At 44.6% G+C, this 20,218-nt stretch overlaps 1 protein-coding gene across 1 annotated transcript in view; it reads left to right on the top strand.

The window, feature by feature from the left end:
- The first annotated feature begins 13,538 nt into the window (after nt 1-13,538).
- The window catches only part of PCYT1B (phosphate cytidylyltransferase 1B, choline), a 32,296-nt gene continuing 25,616 nt past the window's right edge, over nt 13,539-20,218 (top strand). Inside the window, exon 1 of the mRNA XM_055801202.1 lies at nt 13,539-13,799. Coding sequence (XP_055657177.1) covers nt 13,761-13,799 — 39 coding nt within the window. The 5' untranslated portion in view covers nt 13,539-13,760. The remainder of the gene's footprint in view (nt 13,800-20,218) is intronic.

The raw sequence follows: 20,218 nt of genomic DNA, 5'->3' as shown, positions 1-20,218 counted from the left end.
CTCTCCCATCCCACTGCGGGGGCCGGGGGGGCAGTGAGTGGGTGAGCAAGTGGCTCTGTGGTGTTTAGCTACCTGTCCAGTTAGGCCAAGACACCTACATACAGTCTTTCATTTGGTGCATTTATCAGCTGTTTGGTTTATTTCTGTTTTTAAACACATGCACAAAACAAGATCACATCACTAAGCGTGATGTGGGGTTCAGATTCAGAAGTTACTCAATTTAAGCCATGATAAAGAAACATTTATAAAATACACGTCACAAAATTGTTCAGTTTAAATAAAATTAGAGTGATACTGCACATTTCATATATACCTAGCTTTCACATGCTTTGGAATTTTAAATTGACTGGATTTTAATGCTTTTGATTAAAATAAAATAATACTCTTTGTCAGCTGTCATGCAAACAGTGGCATGTTTGTCGTTCAGGTGATGCATGATTTGAGCCGGTACACAGTGATACAGTTAATTTACCGAACTGAAGTCATTGCTATAGCTCCACTGTGGGACAGTGCAGATCAAACAAAAGTCTTTTTCATGAATGTTAGTTCAATCCTGACATTCATCTCTGGCCATAACAAGAATGCATCTGTTTCCCACAGCACAGCATAAAAAGCATACTTAAATGCTCGGGGGGTGGGGAGGCAGGACATGCACTTTGCTTTGGAAAAGAAAGTGAACCCAGCAAGATTTGGGACTTCCTCTGCTGAATGGCTTTATCACAGCAGATTACTTTGAGTTGATCTTTAAACTCCCTTGGGACAGTCATACAACAACAACTTGGCGAGACCTTTGCTCAATTGTCTATTGAGTACAAGAAATGGCAATTCTGCTGTGCAGTTCAGAACCATCCAACGTTCTCTCAAGGGAAGTGTCATAGCTGCAGAAAAAAGTGCAAGAAAAGCACGGTAACGAAGATGGTAGACAGCCAAAAACATGGTACAGAAGAGGAAGCTCAGGAAACTCCCAGATTTCAACAAAAGGTGACAAAGATGTATTTTTCCCTGTTGTTTCCTTAGAGCTGTAGTTTAAATACGTAAGTTATGAATAGAAAATACTGTAAACTCATTGCAAGAGCTTGAAAATAATATGAAAAGTATTATATATTAACATATGAAAGTACAAATGGAGTATAGTATCAAACCTAAGTTAGATGGACAAAGTATTGAGGATTATTCTTGTCTTCCATTTTATGTCTAGGGCATGCTTGATTTATCTCAAAGACAGTATGACAACAAGTTAAATCTCTGAGATTCAGACATTAGACATTAAGCTTATGGTTGGTAATTTTTTTGGTGATGGAGAAAAAATATGTTGAAACTAAGAGGTGGTATAAAAACCAGAATGCAAGTAAACCATGAATTACAGTGAGGTAGCAAATTCACTTGTATTATGTCTAATTCAAAATGCCTAAACATGTCATTAAGCACAGATGATCTTTGTGGAGAATTATGTGTATGGTAGTGCTCAGGATATGAATGTATATGCTTTATGTGTGTATCTCCTACAAATGTGGAGTATTTAATTCTCTTACTCTTAATCATTACATTGGTCTGAATTAATTCATGTTATCACTCAATTAACTTAAAGTTTTTACATTTAATATGATCCAGCTTTGTCTACTTCCTTTCAGAAGCTGCTTAAACTGTGCTGTTCACATGACTTTTCAACATGAATTACTTAACTATATAAGGGACTAAACTCCTAAAGGAGCACAGGTTATGTAAATTAAAAATAAAACCTCAATTGATTACTTACCAAGAGGTCATTCTTTTAAAATCTTTTCACAGGTAGTTAACTGATAGAAATAGGAAGAAATAGATGCTTCATTTGTTTATCAATAAAGATAATGCAGACACTCGTGTTCAAAGGGTAAGTTCCTTGCTTACCATGCCTGTAAATGCCTTTTGTTCACTACACAGCTCTTTCTAATTTCCTGAGTTACCTGCTAACATCAGGATGAAGAGAATGAAGTTGCTATTAGGCTGTTAAGGATCTGAAATGCAGATGCAAAATAGAAACTAGAGCAACATATCAATTTCCATTCTGACAGAAAAAAAGGTCTATGGAATGAACATCAAGAGATGGTTTTGGTTTGTTTTTTTAAAAAAAAAAACCCACACACATCAAATTCTGATTGCAGTTAAATTACAGCAAATCCTAGTAACTCAACCAGAACTGGAGGAATTACACTAACTGGAACAGAGCAGGATGTCATCACCAGCTTGCCTAACACAATATTCCTATCCAAGCCTAGAAGGAAAGTACAAAATATTATAGTGTAAATTAAATAGGGAAGACAAGTGAGAGCAAACTCACAGAGCATGAGCCCTTACATAATTATAATGTCTAAGAATTAAATCTGATGCCAGTGGTATTCAAGAGCATACAGTTATTGCCACAGCATGAAAGTCTGTTTTAACTACTTTCACCGCTCTCTTTTACAATGGCACAAAAATTAACAATTAATGTATAAGCAGAACGTTATTGCAGAGAGGCTGTTACATTTCAAGACCTGGCTGAAGATCAAATGTGCTTCCATGGGTGAATACTCTTAGAATTCACCGTTTCACATCTCTTTGGCATAAAGGAGGACAGTATCAAGAGAGGCTGCAAAGTCTAGCTGTAATCCTGACAACTCTGTCTTGCTGGATTGTTGCTGGTGCAGGCTGTGCTCACGGCGTGGAGAAGCAGCAAGGGCCAGCTGCTGCCTGTGGAAGGGAAGCCCAGCATGGAGAGCCTGTTAGGACAGTCAGGACCTCATCCCCCAGCCCCTGAGGACTGCGAGCAGGGCAGCCCAGGGGTGGGAGTGAGCGTCAGCCCAGAACCCAGAGCAGACAAGTCCATGGTGATGAGGCAAGTCTGAGGTCAAACCAGAAACACGACTCAGGGTTGGATCCAGTGGTGGACCTGGGTCAGACACAGCCCAGGGATCACCAGGCAAGTCCATGGTGATAAGGCAGGTCCATGAAGTCAGCCTGTGGTTGGGGACCAGGATCAGACACAGCCTAGGGATGACCAGAGGAGTCCATAGTGATGAGGCAGGTCCAATGTCAAGCTAGGGAGCTAGGGAGCCAGGGACACATCTGTGGCTGAGCTGGAGAGCAGCACTCCTACAGCCCAGCTCCGGCAAGGATGGACGGTGCAGGCCAGAGCTCAGAGCCCCCATGCAGAGGGCAGGGGTCCTGGCCGAGGCTGGTTGGGGCTGTCAGTGCCCTTGGCCCTGGCAGCAGCCCCCTCCCCCAAACAAGGTGTGCTGTCATGCCTTAGAGATCTGGGTTCACAAGGGGTTTGCTGTAGAGTTATGTAATTGTTGTGGGCTGTCACTGGGCCACTTCGTGGGCACTGAGCCAGGGCAGGAACAAGGGTCTGGGAAGGGGCTATGGCAGAGGGGACTTGGGGGTGGCAGGAACCCTGGGGGGCAGCCCCCAGAGGCTGCTGGCTGGGCTCTGGGAAGAGGGTTCACTCAGGAGCTGGGGCTGGGCAGGGGGCCAGCATGGCAGGGACACCAAAGCCCAGGGTCAGGCTGATGACACAGGAGGAATCACCAGAGAAGACCCCACACAGCCAGGGGCTGGGCCCCACTGTGTTCAGTTCAGGGCTTAGGAAGGCCTGAGCTAGCTGTCAGGGTGCAGCAAGGGTCAGCTGCTCCCTAAGGACAGGGAGATGACAACATGTGGCTGGTGGGATAGGGGCCCTGCCACCCAGGGCGCCAGCCCACAGCCCACAGCAAGGTGAGCTGGGCAGGCCCAGCCAAGAGTCCAGGTCATCAAACAAGTCTTGTCTTGTCTCGTCACCACAGGCAAGCCAGGAACAGAAGTCAGGGTCAGGCACAGTGACAGTAACGCGGGTCAGGCATAGCCCAGCGATCACCAGGCAAGTGCGTGGCCATGAGGCAGGCCTAGGCCAGAGCAGCAAGTCAGCCCATGGGCCAAGGTCAAGATCAGGAGGGTCCATGGCCAGGCACAGCTGCAACACATCTGGAGCCACCCACTCCTACAACATAGCTCAGGCACAGACTGAAGGCCCAGGGCGGCACTGAAGTGGGGCTCTTTGGCCTTTGGGCAGCAGGACATGGGGACACCCCAGCTGCGCGTGGTCAGGGTCAATAAAGCTCACTAATGCGTTCAGAGCACTGGCACAGATCCCATGTCAACCTAGTCGCATGGCCATAGCCCTTCATTTATTATAACAAAATCTTACATACTGAATCACTTTCCATATATATATTTGGCCTTCTGGTATCATTTCATTAACATTTCACTGTGCTCAGACAGTGAAACTACAGAAGTTTAGCTGTTACTAAGGGTCACTAATTCCCTCATTCTTACATTTTTTTTTTTTCCAAAAATACATGACCTGCTTAGAAATTGTTTACTCCACAAGTAATAATACAGAAACTGGGAAATGGTTTTCCACTTTCTTTCCCATCTTTCAACCGTAACTATTTCCCCCATTTTTTCTACCTTTCCCAGATTTACTGAGGCCCTTAAGCTGTAAGTGTTCTTCCCCTTAAGACCACAGCATAAAACATTTTGTCTCCTTGCTGTAGCTAGCTTGTCCAAGTGTGGGATCTTAGAATAACTCAGGTTGGAAGGGGCCTCTGGAGATCTCTAGTCACCATCCTCCTGGTCAAAGCAGGCCCAGATAGAGCAGAAGTCAAACCTTGACTGGACACAGCTTGAGCAAACTCAAGGATTGAGACTCCACAGCATCCTGTTCCATGCATCAGGACAATCTGTGGGGTGGCTTTACCTTCTCTCTCTACCACCTCTCTTTTTAAGCTCTGTGAGCCCTCTAGGAGGTCTCCTCTGAAAATGGTGAAGCCTCACTCCTCTTGAGTCATCCGAAGGTAAAAAGAACATGCCTGACACAGCCCATACCACCCCCTTTCAAACACATCAGAGAGCCCACAGAAATGCCAGCACTATTTTGTGCTTGAATCATAGAATCGTTTGGACTGGAAAAGACCTTTAAAATCAAGTCCAACTGTTAACCTAGCACTGCCAAGTCCACCACTAAAGCGTGTCCCGAAGTGCTACATCTATATGTGTTTTAAGTACCATCAGGGATGGGGACTCAACCACCTCCCCAGGCATCCTCTTCCAATGCTTGACAACCCTTTCAGTGAAGAGATTTTTTGTAATATCCAATCTAAATCTGAGAACAAATGACAATAATCTCATTTCAGTATCATATCTGAGCAAAGTGTGAAAAATTAATCCTAGGACTTCCATAGCATGGTAAGTACATACTGGTAAGGTTTGAAAAGCTTTACTGAAATTATTCAGTGAAAGGATTAATAATTTTTACATTCTTGAAGACAGGTAGGAATTTATACAAGCCTGACAACTTGGCTTTTGTGTTTTACTGCGTAAATTCAGAAAACATATGAGGTTCTTTCTTCCTTTCCTGTAGTTGATACTTTGTGGTCTACATCTTATCTTCCCTCATTCTGTTTTTTTCCCCTTCCTCTCTTATTTAAATTAGCTTATTAAAAAAGTAGCAAGTACAGCCTTTGACTAAATGAGGTGGTATTTTTTTTTAAAAAAAGGATATTTTGTTGTCCTGTTTCCTAATTTTTTTTTCCAGATTCACTCTAGAGGGTGTGACCTAGTTTTTCTTTTACTGCATGTTATTTGTGCCCCACTCAAAGCAGAATGCTTAGCCTCCTTATGTCTTATACCTTGGGAGGAGTTGATGCTTCTTTATTTAAAAACCTTATCGCTACAGTGTACAAATGCCTTAGACACAGTGTAAGAGTTCCCATTGTAAAGGGGAGCCTGAAGAGGAAAGTGAGAGTAGAAAGTCTTTCAAGTGGTGGATGACAAATTGGGGTTCTCTGTGTCTGATCCACCAAACAGTATTCTGTGGTGCTTCTCAGGCGTATCCCTGTGTGTCCCTGTTCCACTGGCATCTGATCCTTCTTTCCAGCACCAGCAAGTCACAAATTTTTCCTTCCTTTCAAGTCCAACTTGGACACTTTTCCTTCTTCCTTATGTACACTGGCAGGAAGGTAACAGTGAACCTGGGAGAAAAAGTACTTCCAATCAGTTTTAGTGCCTTGATCTGCCTTAATTTAGGCAAAATGGTAGAAGCTGTTACTGGAAGAGGCCTTTAGAGTTTCCAAGTCCCAAGACCGGACATAGACAGTTGTTCTATAAAACAAAACAAGTCTGTGGGGTTGTGGTTTCCTCACCCCCCACTCCGTAACAAATTGGGTTTCCAAATACTTTCGTAGCTAAACCCAAGAAAATACTTGGCATACTAATACCATACACATTGCCAGGGAGCTGCTCCTTAAGAAAAGGCAAACCGAGAGGCAAGGGGGAGTCACACTGCTGGCAGGTCAGGGTCCTCACCAGCCAGGACCCAGTCCCACAGTACCTGAGCAAGGTGAGCAGAAAGGGAGAGGGTGACCCAGCCCAACCAAGACTCCAGATCATAAGGTGATCATGGCAATGAGGCAGGTCCAAGGTCAAACCATTTAGTCAATCTGCAGGTCAGGGTTAGGGTCAAGTCCAGGAATCATCAAGCAGGTCTACAGAAATGAGGCAGGTTCAAGGTCAAGTCAGGAAATTAGCCTGCAGTTATAGGTCCAGATCCCAGGAGGGGGTCTTCAGGGAAGGAAGCATGGAGGTGTGAAGCTTAAGTAGGTCCCCTGAGCCCATCCCCAGAGGGTGTGGGGTGGAGGCCCCAGGTCAGGCTTGTCAGAGCCATCAAGGTCTTTTAGTGCCCTCAGGGTCCTGACACATAGGAAGTGACTTATATCTAAGACCAGAATTGCCCAATTTCCATGAAAATAGAAAACAGCACTCCACCATCAGGAGTGTCTCCAAACAAATATCAAATCCCTTCTTCCAGTCATGACAGCACTTAAATATTTCAAATAAAAAGCCCCCAAAATATCTGCAGGGTATTCTCAGTCTCTTTTGCAGAAACAGCTGCATTATGCTGGTAGAAGTTGTCCATAACTGCTCAGTGGGTAGAAGACGCCCAGCCAGTAACGTGTCAGATCAAAAGTTTCAAAAGTGGCAAAGTTATAAGCACCTGAAATAAGATCTTAGGCTCAAACACTCTCAATAAATAGTAAAAGCTAAACTAGCTAGCAGATAATAATTTTACAGGGAATAAGTACATGTTTTGTTTCAAATATAATATGTATGTCTCCCCAGATTATGAAAACCTTCAGTTATTAAGTTTTTGGTACCCAAAATATTAAACACGAGTGCCCAACAATCACTTGAATGCAGTTTACAGTATGATTTGTTGATGTTTTACTTGGCAGGTTTGCATTTGAAATAGTGTGGGAAACAGTATAGTGGATATCTAGAAAGCCAGAAGAGGGGAAACAGAGAAAGAAGTGATAACAATGTAGTTTAAATATGAATAGGAAAGTGATTTTTCTTATATTTTATCTGTAACAGTAAGAAAAAGGACAAAGAATATGAATCATTTAGGTGAAGTTTATACTGAGATATGTAAAGCAGAGAGATCTGTAATATTCAGCATTATGTTTCTTAATAGCATTAAAGTTGCAGCTGTAGTACTGTGCTTGCATCACTCTGCAAGAAACCTATAAAGAACCCAAAACAGAACAGGGAGGATAATGAGAAGATCTGTAAAATGTGACCTATTAGAAACTATTCCAGCAACTGGGGCAGTTCAGTCTAGAAAAGTCATGGGAGATGTGACAAAGATACCAACCTACCTGCTGAATGTCAGCTCTCTACTCCAAATCCTGAAAGTATTGTTTCAAAATCTTAATCATGAGAGTCATACAAAAAGCAAAAGAGAGTAAATCTATTCTCTATGTCCAGTAGAAAAAGCAAGCAGGGGCAATAGACTGCAGCTCAGGTGAGACATGAAGAAAACCTTTCTAATAAGAACAAACAGTGGTAGGAGTGGATTGACTAGAATAGCTGAGGTTCTGGGTAGGAAATGACCAAAAGAGGTTAGTGAGTCAAAGTGCTCTGTGCATCCTGCAAGAGAGTCCCACTGCTGGAAATCTCTCATCCTCCCCTGACAACCCAATAATTAAAAGCTTGACTGTTAAAATTATCAAGGACAACAGAACAATATAATATCAGGACAGACAGACCTAGCATTTCCCACACTAAGTGACTGTTTCTCTGACTGTGGAAAAATAAAATGAAGACAGATACCCTCTTGGTGTAACACCAACCATAATTTCTCACCATTTTCTTCTAAAGTGATTATAAAAAGAAAGAAAACAAAGAACTTACCCCAAAGTAGATAACCCCACTAACTCAAAACAGTGCTACAAAGCATGGATGAATGCCATCATAAAAAGCCATATTTTCAAGAATTTATGGATTTCAGGTGATGTGTATATATAAACCGTACTGGAATTAACATTACATTTTTAATCAAACTCTTATATAAAGACTGACTAATTTGATTCTGTACAAATATCCTGAGAATATAGTTTTTATTAAGAAACACATCTCCACTATGGAATTATGGAAAGAACCAGCTATAAGATTATGTTATACCAAATCCTATGGTTTTGCTTTTCATAATTTATGGACTGTCATTGCATATAAAGAAACTTCATGGATTTAATCCGTATACAACTCTAAAAGACTCTTTCATAAATAGGAAATATTTTTGATGTATTCTAACAAAAAGGTGGTCATTTGTAAGCACTGGGTGTTCCACTGGAATGATGAACTACAACTTAAAAATTAATTAAAGCTACAGTATCAAACAACATTACATTGAACCAGCAAAGCAATAGTGTTGGAGGTGGTGAAAACCAACAGAGTATATTTTAATTCATACCTTTCATTCTCTCCCTTTTTTTCCCACCCATGCAAGTGGGAAAAAAAAATCTACCATTGTGGGGTTTTAATCTCAGTCTAAAACCATGTGATTTAACTAATTGATCATCTCAGCAATAAGGTGTCTTCTTCTGCTGTTTTATGACTATCAGTTCTAGCATGTCTAGGATTAGTATGACTGTCCTGGTTTCAGCTGGGATGTATTTAATTATCTTCTCAGGAGCTAGCGTGGTGCTGTGTTTTGGCTTTGATGTGAGACTTTTCAGTTCCTCGGGCCTTGCTAGCGAAAAGGCTGGAGGGGCACAAGGAACGGGGAGGGGACACAGCCAGGGCAGCTGACCTGAACTAGCCGAAGAGGCATTCCATACCATGGGGCGCCGTGCCTGGTATATGTGCCTGGGGGGTTGGTGGGGCAGGCAGGTCATTGCTCGGGCACTGGCTGGGCATCGGTTGACGGCGGTGAGCAGTTGTGTTGTGCACCACGTGTTCCTTTCTTCCTTTCCCTATGGATCTTATTCTTTCCCTTCCCCTTTTCATTATAATTGTTACTGTCATCATTGTTATTATTGTTCTTCCATTTTTATTCTGTTTCAATTATTCAATTGTTCTTATCTCAGCCCTCGAGTTCTACATTCCTTTCCAACTCTCCTCCCCATCGCTCTGGGTGAGGGGGGAGTGAGTGAGCTGCTGTGTGGTGCTTAATTACCAGCCAGGGTTAAATAATGACAATGACATAGATAGGTAGATACGTAGAAGTAGAGGAATGCAGCTGGGTTAATTATCATTTATAATATACAACTGTGGGTTGGCTTCAGGGGCCGTGGGTTGTTCGATGTAGATAAAGTGCAGATGTGGCTGGTGCTGTTAAGTGGTTGAGACCCAATGAAGAGAGAGCAGCCAAGGAAGAAGTGGAGAGAAGAATAAGCAAGAGGAGAGAGTGTGGGCCCTGGATGAGTGGAGATGAGGAGAAGGCAGCAGAGGGAGTGGTATAAAGAGTGCTGGTATGAGATGGTAAAAGACCTTGCTGTAGCTTGATAGTTTGGAGAGTGCTGCGACATGTAGATATGTACATAGAAACATAGTATTTTATTAATCTGCTACAAAATAAAGCCAAAATATCTTGTTAGCAGGTGGCTTGGATGTAAGTCATTATACTCTGCTGCAGATAGCAGGCTATATCACTGCTTCACCATTAGAAGGAGCAGAAAGCACTCCCTATTAAGTAGTTGTGAAATGCATATCATTTCCCTGCTTGAGCAGTTTGAGGTCTTTAATGGGTTTATTCACAATTGCCAGGTACGGGTTGCTTCTTCCAGGGATTTTTGCCTTAAGGTAAGGATGCAACTAGTGTACACAGCATAGCTAGGAGCCTGGATGTAGTAAGTTTGATGAAGTAAACTTCTTGCTTGTCTTAATCCACCACATAAAGAGAAAAGAACCCCTCTGAGGGAAGTGGGCACATTAATTCACATTCAGATTTCAGCCATGTTGGCCTACCAGTACTAGTTTGCTAGAATCTGTATAACATGCATAATATGATAAAAGCACGACGGAGGTTTTATAGGTACTGGTGTGTCTACAAGGAATTGAAGTTTTAGTTACAGTTGTGGGCACTGATCAGTGCTCCACTAAAAGATTTTTAAAATATGAATGGCTAAATATTATTATTAAAAAAGTGGGGAGATATTTAAAAAATAGGGCTTGAAGATACAGAAGAATCTACACAGAATATCTGCCTCTCTAATGTTCAGCTGCCCATGAAGCTCAGAGAGGCATAATACGTTCAGTTTGAGAAAGGAGAGGATTTTTTTATATGTATTTTTCGTATTTTGAGAATTGTTTTTGTAATCTGAAATTCCCTGTAGAAAAAGCCTTGCCACATAGCAGACAGAACCTTCCTAAAGGTTAAGAATGTTTTTCTGTTTGCTGTCTATTCAATTCAGACCTTGGAATTAGTGTTAAGAGGAGTGGGATCATGGTTTCCTGGCTTGTTTGTATGTGATGTTAATTTATGCACCCTGGGACAGGATTTTTATGCATCAGATGTCTATTCGAGCCCAAGCAGCTGTTGCCAAGAGCTCAGTCATGAAAGGCAGTGGCTATATGTCCCTGCTACTTCTTCAGAAGTGACAGAAGGATGCCAGGGAGACTATACTCAGCCTGGTGCAGGATATTTCATTACATAAAACAGATTAGATGCATGAACCTTCCCACCCATGACTCTTGCTCCACTGTTCTTTTAAAAGTTGGCTGACTTGTAAGGATTTACAGAAGACCATCTGCTGAGCTTCTGCCATCAAACTTATTTTTTATTTATTTTAGAGAGTAAAGAAGACATAACCCAGCCTTTTGAAAGCCCATTTTGCCCCCACAGTTAGAAGATGCAATTTAGGATACCTTATTCAAGACATCTGATACATTGATTAAGATCATCACAGCCAAGATGGCCTGCAACAAATTCCATTTGGATAGACATGACAGACATGCTGTTCAAACAGAAGGGAAAAAAAAAAAAGTACTTTTCTTGCTGCTTATTTCATTTGCACCTCTGAAAAATATTTACTTCCACTTTGAAATTCTGGCACGACTTAGGTGGTAACACTACTGCAAGAGAGACATTGTTCCTAAAGATGTAGATGTGTATGGAAAAAACTTATCTCTATAGAAGACAAATCAAAATGCAGGTGGAGTCAATAGCAAAATCTCAGCATGAAAGCAAAGATGAAATTCACCCTTTGTGCTCAAAGGAAATAAAAGGCAAGGTAATTTACATTGCCGTTTATTGGCAATCATTAAGCTACAAGAAGGTTAATTTCCTCCCTTTCACCCCTATTGCCATGCATCTGCCCGGTCAGGGGGGCTGGACACTGACCTCGGATACCTCTGTACCTGGTGCTGCTCCTTCAGCACACTGGCACCGCTCTCTTTAAGAGCTGGCTTACGTGGTTGGGTTTGTAAAAGGGCTACCCACTACCTCTGGCTGCTGTAGTCCTAACATTGCTCAACCACGCTGTCCAAGTAGTTTTCTAACAGCATAACACTCCTGGAAATGTTTTTCTTAAGAAAATGAGTGGCAGATTTGGGGTAGAGTGCTGCATTCATTGACCATGGTTTAATCATTTTCCTCGAGTATGCTTTCCACAATATGTGAGCGGTCCTCACAGAATAAACAATAAAGGAACATAGTTATGAGAGATTCGGCTGTGAGATTTAGTTAGTTTGGCTACTTGTTTTTCTTGCTCAGTTGCCTCTTTTGGCACATACTTTCTTTTCTTCTTGACTGCTGTCTCATTCTTTTCACATCTTTTCTTTCTACTTTCTTTCTCATCTCTTCTTCACTTACTCCTTTCCCTTTCACATAGCTCTTATATTATATGTAATATTACATTTGAAGATGTTCAAAAGGTAAGACATTTGAAATTCAGTTCTCACGTCCTAGGGAATGACCCTGAGGCACAATTCTCTTGTCTTTGGGTGGCCTCAAATGTTTGTGTCCTTTGATGAAGCCTGATGCTTTCAAAGCCACGCTCACAGTGCCCACCAGCTAGGTACTCCTGGGATCCACCGTAACGAATCTATCTAGGTGAACCATAACTAATATAAAGCGTTGGCTTTATATTCTCTCGATTGTAGTCTCCTGCTGTTTGAGGGTAAGCAGGCTGGGTATTTCACTTCAGCAGCGTCGAAGCCACCGCAGCGCCCGGTGAAGCTGTGGCACGGCGTGCCCCAAGGTGTGGTGGTGACTCCCAGGCAGGCGTTAGCCAGGGTCCCCGCAAAGGGCCTAGGAACTGTCGCGTGCTTGGGTGTGGCAGAAACACTCGCTGTGTTTGGACAGAGTTGCTACCTTACAACTGCATCCTTGTATCCGTCTCTTGGCCGAACTACATTGTCGCTGAAACTGTTACATAACGCCTTTCACGAAAAAGCGACTTTATTTCTGCAGTACCGCAAATCTGCAAAAGCATTGCCTAGAAACACTGCCCAAGTCAAACTGAGCGTGTATTTCTGAAAGAAGCACACCCCCGTCCCCTGCATCCTTTTGATGTCACCAACAGCAAACCCCGTGGCACACGGCGCTGCCCAGGTATCCCAGCCCCGCTCCCAGCCGGCGCCCCCAGCCCCTCGCCGCCCCCGAGGGCTGAAGCGGGCGGGCGCTGCCCGGGGCCCGCGGCGCGGCGGGGGGCGGGGCGGCAGGAGCTGTCCGTTCAGCACCGCGCCCGCCCGCGCCGCCTCCTCCCCCGCCCCTCCTCGCTCCCGCGGTCAGTTTCGAACGAGCCAAACCTCCCCGCGGGCCGCCGTGAGGGAGTTACCGAGGGCGGCCGGGCCCGGCGGGCCCGCGGGAGGCGTAGGCTGCAGCGGCGCCCGGCCCGGCGGCGCGGCTGTGCGCGGGTTACGGGGGCGGTACGCCAGCGCGGCTCTCGGTGCGGCTGTGCCTCCCAGACGCCCACGCCGCACCGGCACACCTCGGTGCGCGGCACGGAGCCGAGCCCGCCGGCGCTCAGGAGGGCGCACCCCGCCCCGGCGCGGGAGGACACGGGTGTGGGGGACCCGCGCAGGCGCCCCGAGGCCGGCCCGGCAGCGGAGGGCCGCAGCGCCGCGGGGCCGCCGCCGTGGCGGGGGCCGGGGCCGCCTGGGGAGCCGCCGGGGGCCGCGGTGGCGCGGCGGGGGCAGCAGCCAACCAGGAGGCCGCATGCAAATGACGCGGCGTTCCCCGCGCGGAGGGGGCGGTGGAGCGGCGGCCGCCCGGTTGCCATGGCGACGCGCGGCGGCCGTGCCCCCGGGCGGCTCACAAGGAGACCCCCCGCGGGGCGAGCACACGCGTGACGGCGGAGCTCGGCGCCCGACGGGCCGGGCGGCGGCGGTTGGGGCTGCTGCCGGCCTAGCCAGCGCTCGCACCCGATGCTGAGTCAGAAACGGGTATCCCGAAATCCCCCTCTGAGGCGCGGCGCTCGGAGGCCATGGAGGAGCTGGAGCACACCTGCCCGCAGCCTCGCCTGGTGAGTCGGGCCTGGCCTCGGGCGGTGGCTCGGCCCCACCTCGGCCCTCCCGCCCGAGCCTCCCCGGGCTCTGCGGGGTGAGGGGCGAGGGCGCGGCGGCCGTTGGGGGGGCGAGGGCGGGAGAGGCCGGGGCCGCCTTACGGCAGGTCGCTTTGTGCAGCGCCGCGCCTCCGCGGGGGAGGGCAGAGGGGGGGCTGCCGCGGGGGTGGGCTGTTGCCGCGCCCTGGGGCGCGGATCCCGCCCGGGCTGCCCGTGGTGTGCGCATCGTCCTGCGGGGACTTCGAGGTGTGCAGTGACTGCTGGGCAGGATTTCTGGGCCCTGTCTTAAAAGCGAAAATTAATTAAATAAATAAAAATAATAAGCCCCCGGCCGGTAAGGGTGCGTTTGGGAACGGATGTGGCGAGGTCTGCCGCCATCTGCAAGCGGCTCGCGTGGAGTGGCGGGGGTGCAGAGCCGCGATTCCAGCTCAGGTAGCGGGAAGCTGTGGCTCGGTAGAGCAGCCGTATTACAATAAAAAAAGCTGCGCGGCTTTGCTGATGAGGGCAGAGGAGCAGCGTCCGCTCAAAGGAGGCGGCTGGGCAGCGATGGCCGGTGCCGGCCTCTCCCCGCGCCGCGGCCCGCGCTGGCGCTGAGGCGGCCGCCCTCCCGCCCCGGCCCGCCTCGGCCGCCCTCCCGCGGAGCCCTGCGGGCCACCCTCGGCCGGGCACGCTGCACCCGGGGGTGGTAAATCCCACTTTTGTCAGTTTCAGAGCCCGGTGAGGAGTTTCCTGTTCGATTCGGGATGCGTGAGGAAGGGAGCCATGGAGCGCTGCGTTTTGAGGGGTGGGTGGGTGGGTGGGCGGGTGAAGGAGAGCCGGGAGAGCGGTAGTAAAAGTAAACTTCTTTCCAGGCCCTTGGTTTAGGGTGAGGGAAGGCTCCCTCGGATCGTGCAGGCAACTTTACAAGGCTGCAGTACCCCAAGAGTTAAGGTTCAGAGAACGGCCCGTTTTCCGTGTGCTGATTTAAAAGAATTGGAATGTTTCCTTGTTTCTTCTTTAAACCTTTTAATATTCCCATCGGGAATGGTTGCTCCTTTCCCCCACGTGGTATGCACCATTGGCAAGGTGGTAGAAAAATAGTAAGAACAATACATCCGTGCACATGTAGAAATGCAGGGACAGTGTCGGGGTGTAAAAGTGCGCAATGGATGCAACAGTTTAGTACTGGGAATTAAACCATTTAAGACCAGAATTCAGTCACAGTCCTAATTAAAACATATTTAAACATCAGACTTCAGTAATTAAATCCAACACTATAGTTGAGACATTGTTCTGATATGACAAGAAATAGTAACAGTCGTTGGAGCTGACCTAAATTAATGTTTTCCACTTGCTGGTGTTATAATTAGAATCAACTTTAAAGAAGGCTGTTAATTTGTTCATGGAAGGCTTTTTGAGCTGTTTTAATAGGGAAAGTTAGCTGACGTGTTGTTACTGCAGTGTGTTCGTACAGGCTGTCTAAGATTTCTCTGTCAAAAGCTTAGCTATAACAACCCGTTTGAATATATTATTCCATGTAGTCTGACATTTTAAAAGATTTTAAAGAAAGAAGTGACAATATGATGCCAGTATTTACAGTATCATGCATTCCACGATAATTTCTGTGGAAATTAAGGTGACAGCTGGAGTACACGAATAAAACAGGAATTCATTATGAAGTTTTAGATCTTTCTGAGTACCAGTAATGGACAATGGAGACATTTTATGGAAAGTGTGTCCTTCTGAAGTGGTATTTTGTCAGTCAGCAGATCTATGTTATGTTCAGGCAAAAAAAAATAATTGCCTTGGTAAAGTATAATGCAATACACTGTACCTTGTTATGTTCATAAGGAGTGATGTAAGCAAGCGTAGCCAAGTTATGTCTTAAGTAAGAAGAACTCAGAGCTGGTGTCCTGAAGAGTTAAAGTGAATCGTGCCTTGACAGATGATCTAATAATATGGACATCAAGCTCCTATCTGATCTTTTTTAAGATTTTCAATACTTTCTCTGATCCCACTCCTTTGCAGGCAGCATGTACAGTGGTGGCCAGTAACCAAGTCACTTCATTAATATAAATGAAAGAGGGTTAACATTTTAGTATCATTCTATTATCCTGGACCTCAGGATGGCTTTGGTACCTCAGAATGATAGAACTGGTGGTGAGTAAAGTCTGTGGTATTTGCAGATGACTCTTTAATGCTGTACATTGGTTATTACATGCCTCTAAAATTAATTGTCTGGCTTTCAAGTTCTTACTATAGGCTCATTTTTAACAAGAAATCTTTGTTAAGAAAAATAAATATAACTACAGAATTAGCTCAAATTTTAGAAAATGAAAAGGGGACTAATTCTTTTGTGAAACGGTTGTCATTCTTTTCATTAAAATAGGAATTATTATTTAGGGCCTTAAAATTGTGAATATTTTTAATGGATATCTGCCACTAGATCCTCTGATTTTAGGCTATGGAGTCTGCTAGCTTGGCAGCAAGTGTCACAGTAGGACTAAAGAAAACCCCTGTATCCTTCAAAGAGCAGGAAAACAGGGGATGTTGAAGGCAATTCTCAGGTAAGTTTCAACGTGTATTGAAACCTGATGTTTTCCAGTGCCTAGTACTGTTATGATATAAATTGCCATTAATTTTTTCCCAAGACACTCTTCAGGTTTTCTTAACCAATGGAGTGTTAATGAGCATTCGTGCTTCAGTCAATTCCCCTGGTCCATCTCTCACTTAATCTTTGCCTTCTTTACTTTCTCAACTTCCATGTATCTGAATGCCAAGAAAATCTCTCTCTGAGTGACACATGTACCTTAGTCTCAAGGCACTACACAGAAGCAAACGAGTTAAGAGTTGAAGGCTTTATCTGTAGCGGTGATTTTAGCAGTTTTGTAATCAAGAATAAACCCCCCACAAATAATGTTTCTCCCATCTGGGTTTGTATAGTTGTGCATTTATCCTTTTCTTGTCGGGACCGAACTGCTGGGTTAGGCCACTTTCTCATCTATTACTGTCCCCTCCATTTTTTTTTAAGTGAGCATTGCTTGTCCTATTTAAACCCTAGGATACCTGTGGTTTGGCCACAGGGACCTTCATTGTTTTAAGTGGGATAAACATCGCTAATGGACATATCATGCTGCACATTCAAGGTACAGCACTTGCCCCCAGGTAACTTTCAACAAGCTGCAGAGCACTGCTGGGCTGTGGATCTCAGCCTGGGAATCCCGGCATTAGGTTTTGTTTGCATGCATCTGTACTAAGAAGGCTCATAAGTGAGGCAAGCTCTCAGTTTAACTGGATGGCAGAGATACTGTAGGAGGAAATACCAAAGAGTAAGTACAAAGCCATGTGAAATGGATTTGCTTATTTTTTTTATAACTTATTTATGTCCCTTGGGATCAAGAGTTTGACTTTGGTCCCAGGTGTGGGCAGCTCCTTCAAAGATTAGCAATCCTCACCCTGAAAGAAACAGGCACTTCAACACACTTTGCTCAGGAAGATAATTCCAGATAGTGTCTTTCATAAAAGGAAACAATGGCAATTTATAAGGACAGTACTGCAGACAAAGCAAAACTGAATACACATTGAAACTTACTGGAAAACAGACTTAAAAATCTACTGTTTGGTATTCTCTTTCCCTTGAACATGCTGAGAGCTTCTTTTCCTTGTATTTCATGTCTCTGTCATCCAACACAGGCCTCAGTAGGAACATCTGGGAAGGTACTGTTGGGACCTGGGTACTGATGTCTTATTTTCAAAACTGGCTGAAGTCCTTAGGGTTAGGTCAGCTAAGGGCATGCAGGGCAATGAAATGTAAGTTTCCATCGCGGTACTTGCGCTTTGAGTCTAATGTGGGATTGAGCCTAAATCAGGAACACAGGCTCTTCTGCAACACACAGGGAAAGTCAGGCACAACTTGAGGAATCTTAAGAAGCCAGCTAAGCAGAAAGCCACCTGAATTAGCCAAGATGAACTACAGGGGAGAAGAGGGAGTAGACAGTTCGACAGTTTGTTTGGCCTGTGCTTGTGGGGATGTTGGTGGATAGAGGGCCGGGCAGGAATTAAACAGCAGTTTTCATGAATTTAAAGTGAATCTATCTTCAAGAAGACTTAAAGAAGCAGATAGGTGCTTTTTGCTTTGTCTGCTGTCTCCTTAGTAATATGATCCCAGGAATACTGACCGGACTGTTCCCAAGGTCATGGTTAGGTGACATCCATGCTACTGCTGGACACCTGTTCTCAGGCAGCTCAAGCTGCGGCCAGATCCCATTTTCCTGTGCAGGAAATGGCATTGGGGCCCTGTGTGGAAGTACCCAACTAGTTTTTTCTGCTTAGCATCACCATTGCAAGGACAGACTAGCTGGAGACTTAGGACCTATCCATATGGCAGATAAAACATGTTCTGCCAAGGCACTGTAAGCATCAGGGCCATCTGATGTTCACTCTGGCAATCCTAGTGCCTCCTCCCATGGCCAGATTTATACTTGTCTTGAGATTCAGAGGCTACAGACTTTTACAATTCAACAGGAATTAAGGATCAAGTATCTCAGGGCCACTGAATCTACAATACTTTGGATAATGGGATTCAGGTACAAATGATGATCACAGCTCCCACATAATTTTAGGTATCAGCTGCTTTAGCCATTTTGTTTATTTTATTGATTTTTTTGGAAGAAATGAAAGTACATTGATTTCATTTTTCAAATTATTAAAGTATATTTGAAAAAATGTTGTGTTATTGAAGGGTAGAGGAGCATGCTTCGGTACTTTCACTCACTGGAGCTAGCTGCATAATGGTTTCAAAGGAGCACTAGGCTCCTTTAAACAATTTCCTTGTTGCTGCTGTTAAGCAATGAAATGTTAAGCACAAAATTTGAAGTAATTGCAATAGAAGTGGGCATGCCTTGCATTCCTATATTTTCATTCTGGTTGCCTTACTCCTTTTGTATTTGCAAACAGAGTTTCAAGAGGGTCTGATGCAACCTCTGGAATTATTTCAGATATTTTCATGAACTTCCATAGCTCTTCATATTTATTTTTCCTGTATCACTGAAAGGCATATGCAGTTTTAATCAGAGGGGCTAATGATGAATTTAGGGGGTTTTATTGTGGGTAAAAAGTGTCACATGCATCTGTTTCTTGCTCACGTGATGTTACGACTTAGGGAGTCTGCCATCTGTTTACTTCAACATGGCACTAAGCATAAATGTATATGTAAATAGCCTTACATTTAAGGAACCCAAAATTACTTTATTTGACCAAATATCTTTTTGGTCCTTTACAAGTTTGGTGTTTACTCTGGATTAATTTTAATTTTCATAAACGTTGGCTACTACATAAAAGCACAAACCCATAAAAGCATGCCAAACGTGGTTTCCACTTGGGGACATGCAGCGATCTTTGCTGCACTTAAATAAATAATTGCCTCTTGATGCCAAAAATCTGCTGTGATTTCCTTCTACTGCATCAAAGGACATGCAGTTTGTATATGTTCTGAAATGCCATAGTCTCTGCAAAAACATGTTGTAATATGTATTCATCAGATATTCAGAACTACAGATATTTTTGCAAGATTCACAAACAACAGATAAACACAGGGAGAAAACATTACGTTCTATGTATTGCATTCCCTGCTTGCAAATGCGTATATGCAATGCTATTTTAGAAGCAGGTTTTATTAGGAGAATATTACTAATTTCTTAAATTGTGCTGTTGTCATTACTATGAAGGTTTCTATCATATCCTTTAAAAAGGAGTAGAAAACCATTGTAAAGAGATTCTGTCTGCTCCCTTCTCCAAAACAAAAACATTATAACTTAATGTATGTATAAAATGGAAAAAGAAACCTAACATATAGATGGATGTGGAGCAGAAGAAATACAGAATACAGGACCCAATACTAACTACACAGGCAAGAAGAACGTGTAGCGTATAACCACACATCCAGGATTGTGCACAGACACGCAGCGCTGCCAGAACTGTCTATCCCAATGTTTCCGCGTAATACCTTTGTTTCCACGTAATCTGCGTTCTTTTCCTACACACATGTAGACAGATGGCATAAGGTGAAAAGCTCTTGTGAAAGGAGCTGGATGAATGAGGGATCTGGTAGAGAAGCCCAGTGTACTCTCTGTGGGAAAATAATTCTTCCCAGGGTGCTTCTGCCTGCCAGCTGGGGAACTGCAGAGAGTACTTGCTTCCCGTGCAGGAGGGAAAAAAAGGATGGTTTTTTTTTCTCTAAGTAATGGTTTATACAAAATGCTGGCCTACATCTGATAGACGTTAAGTATCTTTATGTAGAAGCACACACAGAGACTGAATACCAGGCCAGATTCATCCAGTAGCTTAGCTACAACTCAGTTGATTTCAGTAGATTAACCCTTGCCTCTGTTAAAGCTGAAGTT

Source organism: Falco peregrinus, chromosome 4 (genome assembly GCF_023634155.1).
Source record: "Falco peregrinus isolate bFalPer1 chromosome 4, bFalPer1.pri, whole genome shotgun sequence".
Classification (NCBI taxonomy): domain Eukaryota; kingdom Metazoa; phylum Chordata; class Aves; order Falconiformes; family Falconidae; genus Falco; species Falco peregrinus.
The sequence above is the reverse complement of the archived record's forward strand: the minus strand, read 5'-3'. Positions and strand labels throughout refer to the sequence as shown.